Raw genomic sequence first — 6,000 nt, forward strand, 5'->3', positions numbered from 1 at the left:
GAATCCTCCTGCCAACGCAGGGGACACAGGTTCGAGCCCTGGTCCAGGAGGATGCCACATGCCGCAGAGCAGCTAAGCCCGTGCGCTATAACTACTGAGCCTGCACTCTAGAGCCCACGTGCCACAACTACTGAAGCCCACACGCCTAGAGCCCGTGCTCCGCAGCAAGAGAAGCCACCGCAATGAGAAGCCCGTGCGCCGTAATGAAGAGTAGCCCCTGCAGGCCACAACTAAAGAAAGCCCATGCACAACAACGAAGACCCAACGCAGCCAAAAAAAAAAATTTTTTTAAACAAAATTATTCTTTTTAAAAAGAAATCTCTAAAAATGGAAAATGCAATGAAACAAATTAACCTAAATATGTATGCAGTTGGTGGCATCAGCACCCTTGCATGTGGCTGTAAACCACAGTAATTTGTCCATCCCTAAGGACAAAAAGTACTGCAGAAAAATGTTTGTAGTGTTTGCAATGATCACATTTTTAGTGATAGCTGGTGTCCTGTGTTCTGAGATGATTGGTTGTATAATGGGTGATAAAGTAAATGAATAATCTACTTTATGGTACTGTGATAATATATGTACCAGTAAATGTGCTAGTATAGCTCTATTATCCCCAGGATCCTTGAGAAATAGGATTCTCAACTTAGGAGAAAGAAGATACAGCCCAAAAGTAGAAGAGATTTAAGTGAAAATCCTGTTGTCCTGAATTTGACTTAGAAATATCAGTATGAACTCACAAATTAATTTATCTTAAAAAAATTTTTTCCCTGTTTTTTCCACTGAAAGAGCCTGGAAACAATGACCAACCCAGTAGCAAATGGCATGCCTATCAGCTAGAATATGGTTCAAAATGCCACTCCCCACTAAAAGGAGCCAAGAATTCTTAGAGAAATGGCTGATTCCAGGTCTGTGACTCTTATAGGTGTAAATTAGATCGGGATGTCTTTTCATACCAGGTAGCAAGGAGATTCTCAAAGACGAGGTCATGTCCAAAGGGCTCAAGAACCAACTTTTGGGCTCCTGATAGCCATTGATGGGACATCAGTGAGCATCAGTAAAAATAATAACTACCGGGCTTCCCTGGTGGTGCAATGGTTGAGAGTCCGCCTGCCGATGCAGGGGACACGGGTTCGTGCCCCGGTCCGGGAAGATCCCACATGCCGTGGAGCGGCTGAGCCTGTGAGCCATGGCCGCTGAGCCTGTGCGTCCGGAGCCTGTGCTCCACAACGGGAGAGGCCACAACAGTGAGAGGCCCGCGTACCGCAAAAAATTAAAATAAAAGAAAAAGTAATAATAATAACTACCATGGATTTAATGAAATACATCACATATGTTTAAATCCATCCATCTATAATAAGTTTGTAATGATAAAAAAAAAACTAATTAGAGGTTCCACCATTGGAGGATGTTAGGGGAACCAACTCATTATTCTGAAAACTGATAAGTAAAAGAAAATAGTCAAGAATTTACCCTGTCTCTCCTAAACAAGCCATACCACTGGGTAACCAGAGAGTAAATATATGTGAGGAAGGGGTAAGGATTCTTTAGATTCTCAGCTTATAAAAGAAGAAGAGGTGTTAGGATAGTATCACCATTTTTCAACCCCAAATGAACTAATGGATCTGCTCATCAGTGGCTGCTGGCCCCCTCCAAAGAGAGACAGCCATACACATTCTATGAAGCAGTCTCACCACAAAAAATCAAATCTGCACCTGTTAAGGCCTCTTCTGGATCCAATTTCCAATTTGCAGGAAATGCGGAAGACAGAGGAACATGTCAAACAGTACCATGGGGATGCAGTCAGCAAAATCCTGACTATGGGAAACTCTACAGGACAAAAGACTGAGTTCCTCCAACAAATAAAGTACAAGGGGGAAGAAACACAGGGGAGGGGAACCCGTGGATTAAGGGTCGTAAAAGGCATGTCAACCAGCTGCAATATACAGACATGATCCCCCCCCAAAAAAACTCTATTAAAAAAATTGAGATTCACAAGGCAAATGGAAATAGGAACACTGAATATATCTTTGAAGGTAAGGAACTATTGTTGATTTCTAGGTGTAATAATGGTATCGTGGTAATTTTTTAAGAGTCTTTGTTTTTTAGAGCTACAGACAGAAATATTATGGAAGAAGTGATATGATATCTAGATTTGCTTCAAAATAATGGACCTGGGTGGGTACAGACGAGACGTGGCTAGCCACGAGTGGATGCGTGTTGAAGCTGGTTGCTAGGTGCAGGGGAGTTTAATACTCTGTCTCCTTTGGTAGATGTCTGAAATTTTCCAATATCTGTCTTCTCCCGTGTGCTGAGCTAATGGACTGTCAAGAAATCTAACTTTCTTCCTTTCCCCGGGCAGTGTTCCAAGAGCTGCCAGGGCGGCTTCCGCGTCCGGGAAGTGCGCTGTCTGTCTGATGAGATGACCCTAAGTAATCTCTGCGACCCTCAGTTGAAACCAGAAGAGAAAGAATCTTGTAACCCTCAGGACTGCGTCCCTGAAGTTGGTAAGTAGGGAGTCTTACCTTGGAGTAAAATATCCATCTTTCTTAAGCTCCGTCCTGTTCTCTGGTATGAAAATGCCAGATGCATCTAGGTCTCTCTGTGACCTTGTGCCTACTCATGGAGTTGAAGGGGGTCAGCATCCTTTGGGTATATATTTCATAGTTTAAGGTGCCTGTTGATAACACAGATGGCGATCCAAGCCACCCATCAACAGATAAACTTACATGGGAATTGATTAAAATGGCAATGCACTCAGAGATTTGGTTCCAGCATCCTTATGGCCAAAGCAGATAGATTTCAACTGCATGTTTAAAGATGAAGAAAAAAATATAAGCTCTCAGCCCACACTCACACCTCCCATCAATAATAAACAGCAGGACCAGGATGAAGAGCCACACCCACAGCCCTTTCTTCTTCCCTAAGTCCAGGCTGCCCCTTGTGCTCAGAGAGTCTTTTCTGTTCTCCTCTGCTACAGATGAAAACTGCAAGGACAGGTACTACAACTGCAACGTGGTGGTCCAGGCCAGGCTCTGCGTCTACAACTACTACAAGACCGCCTGCTGCGTCTCCTGCACGCGCGTGGCCAACAGGCACTCGGGCTTCCTGGGGAGCAGATAACACCCCGCTCCGCAACCATGGGCAGGTCAGGGAGTCTGTGAGCAGTGGGACTGGCTGACTGCTGCCCCTCCTGGGGGCTCCCTGGCCTGTGGAGCTGCCAGCCAACTTAGTCAGCACCCCACCTTCATAAAGTGTACACACGGTGCCCAGGAGCAAGGCCACAGTTGTCCTTTGAGCATCACCATGAACTGCTGACCCCTCCTTCAGAAACCTGGCACCTGCGCTCTCTGCAGACCGAGCGGTGGGGACTGCATGCAGCTCTCGGCCGACTCCCGTCCTGGCACTTTCTAAGTCAGCAGTCAGGCCTGTCTGGGCACTGCCTAGCCCCAGTGCTGCTGGCCTTTCTAATACCAGCGCCCCTTGGAGAATCAGAGGAGACAGTCCCCCCACCCCAGAGCCCCCCCTAAGCCTTGCTAGGACGCCTGCATCCCTCTGTTACCTCAGCCTGCCTGTGCCTATTTTTACTCTCAAAGACATTAGGCTCTTTTCCAGCCTTGTGACACAAATATCTCATGCCAGTTTAGAGCTTTATTGTTTTGCAGGTGTATTCAGAGATATTAGCTCATTAGCGGCTGTGAGCACAGCGCTCCAGAATGGGAGTCAGGGAATGAATCTTGTCTCCATTTTACTGACAAGGAAACTGAGACTGAACTTAGGTAACCTACCTGCCACGTTAGCAGGTAATTGACCCATTCAGTGACAGAGCTGAGTCCTGACCACAAAGCCCTCACCCCGAGGCCTGTCCAGAAGGCTTAGGTGCTGAGAAGTTGCCCATTCAGCAAACAAAGCCCAGACCTTTGAATTCTTTCCTCGGGCCAAAAGTCAAGTCTTTATCTCCTGTGCTCAGTTGTTTCAGGAGTCTGTTTTTTTTTTTCCCTTCCCCCACAAAGTCACAGGTCCTGGTGACAGGACCCTGCACAGTTTCTTAAACCCCATCCTTAATGGAACTATGCCATGAGGTAAGAAAGCCATTGGGGTAGAAAGGTGATTGCCTGAAATTCTGATTCCTCTCCGCAGTGGTACATGCCGCCCATGGAATCCTACATCGTGGACCCTTTGGCCTTTTGTCTCCCAGAGCAGATTTCCAGAGCACACAGCTCTGTCCCCTGGGCTCTCACCCCTTCCTCAGCCATCTCTCCTGGGTCCTTCCCCACACATCGCCCAGTGGAAAGTCTAACCAACCTGTCCCAGCAAAAGCCCTATATTTATATTAGAAAGAGTCTCCCTTGGGTCTTTCTGGTTTGTTTTGCAGATGTCTCTCTGTGACTTTGCATCCCTCCCTTCCCCCATGACTCACAGCCCATATTCCCCCTCCCAGATGTGAGCACTAAGATCTATATTAATGCAGCCAGCCTGGGAAAAGGGGCTGTGAACTCCTCCACGATGGCCCCAGCGGCAGGGTCTTCCCTGATTCACTTCACATAACTCTGTAGTTCCCGAGGGCTCTGGCTGGAAGGGGAATGCCATGCGTATGAAAGATGAGCTATCTGAAAAATCAGTGAGGATAAAGAAGGGGGGACGTATATATATATATATATATATATATATATATATGTATATTCTTACACCCACTAAGAAAAATAATCAGGCTGAACAAATTGGAAGCGTATAGAAAATTTATCTTATTTAGTACTGTGGTCCTGGGCGTATTTCCCTTTCAAAGCAAGCATTTGCTTTGAAATTCATAGCAACTGAGTTTCTCCCGTGAGCCCTTTAACCCAAAAATCTGCTAATTTGGTGATGATTTGCAGCTTTTGGAAGCAGTATCACCAGCTCAGTCTTGCACACTCCGTTAGGTTCCCACTACCCTTGAGCTTTCAGAAGTTCTATTTGGCCTTTTTAGGTGACCTTCTCTTTCTGGAGAGCCCCAGCCATCATTTCGCCCAAAGCACCCTATCTCTCCTTATCTATCTCTCCTAATCCTTACGTAACTCATGCAATAAGCCGCAGGACAGAGGCCCAGATTCCTGGGCCCACCAAGCAAAGACAGACCAGAGAGGCCAAGCATATGGCTGGTTTCCATCCAGCACCCACTCTTTCCCTCTTGCCACTTGCCTTTGCTTCTTGTCCCAAGGGAGGGTTTCCTTTATGCAACTGCTCTCAGATGTTGCTGTACAAGCCAGTTATTTGAAGGATTCTTTGGAGGAAGCTTTCTTTACCTGCTGGAGGACAGAGCAAGATCGATGGGTGGAAGAGCAGAAAGGCTGATTTCAGCTCAGATTGTGGGAAAACCTTCTAGCCATCCAGGCTGCCCAGCGCAACAGAGGTATGGTGTCCTAATGAGTGAGCTCTCCAGCCTAAAAGGGATTTCTCCACCAAGTGGGAGGTGAGCATCCTGAGTCCTTCCAACTCAGGATTCTCACGACTGGGCTGGGGCAGTGACGGCTTTGTCTCTTTGACATCCAGCAGTGTCCTGTGGCTCCTAAATGTCACCTAAAAGTTCTTTAAAGGGACAGTGGTCCTCTCATGAGAACGGCCATCCTGCCAGTTGTGGAATTGGATAGGAGCAAATAAATCAACCCCATGTCTTCAGGAGAAAGAAGTACTGAAACTAGGGGTCTTTTTTCTCTTGCAACAAATAGTTGAGTTAATCTTGGAATTCATTTATGTCTGGAAAGCCTATAAATTGCTAGATGAGGGGTTTTATCAGCTTGACTTGGAAATCCAATTTTTACTAATCTCCTTGTTTCTTATATCAATGTCTAAATGCCTTTGTTCTTAGCACAACACACATGATAATGTCCTTTAGTATTTTCAGTGACAATGTTCCTTTCTCCCTCCAGAGATGCCTCTTTCTCATTTTCTTGTCCCCTTATCTCATCCTCTCCTTCCCATGACCCACCATTTCCTTTTCAGTCCTCTGCCTTGTCCCTTAACTGA

At 46.2% G+C, this 6,000-nt stretch overlaps 1 protein-coding gene across 1 annotated transcript in view; it reads left to right on the top strand.

Moving 5' to 3' along the window:
- The window catches only part of THSD4 (thrombospondin type 1 domain containing 4), a 201,838-nt gene extending 198,718 nt beyond the window's left edge, over positions 1 to 3,120 (top strand). The window contains exons 11-12 of the mRNA XM_065871892.1: positions 2,360 to 2,504; positions 2,978 to 3,120. Of these exons, the coding sequence (XP_065727964.1) occupies positions 2,360 to 2,504; positions 2,978 to 3,120 (288 nt within the window). The remainder of the gene's footprint in view (positions 1 to 2,359; positions 2,505 to 2,977) is intronic.
- Positions 3,121 to 6,000: the final 2,880 nt, after the last annotated feature.

Source organism: Phocoena phocoena, chromosome 2, assembly GCF_963924675.1.
Source record: "Phocoena phocoena chromosome 2, mPhoPho1.1, whole genome shotgun sequence".
Taxonomy (NCBI): Eukaryota; Metazoa; Chordata; class Mammalia; order Artiodactyla; family Phocoenidae; genus Phocoena; species Phocoena phocoena.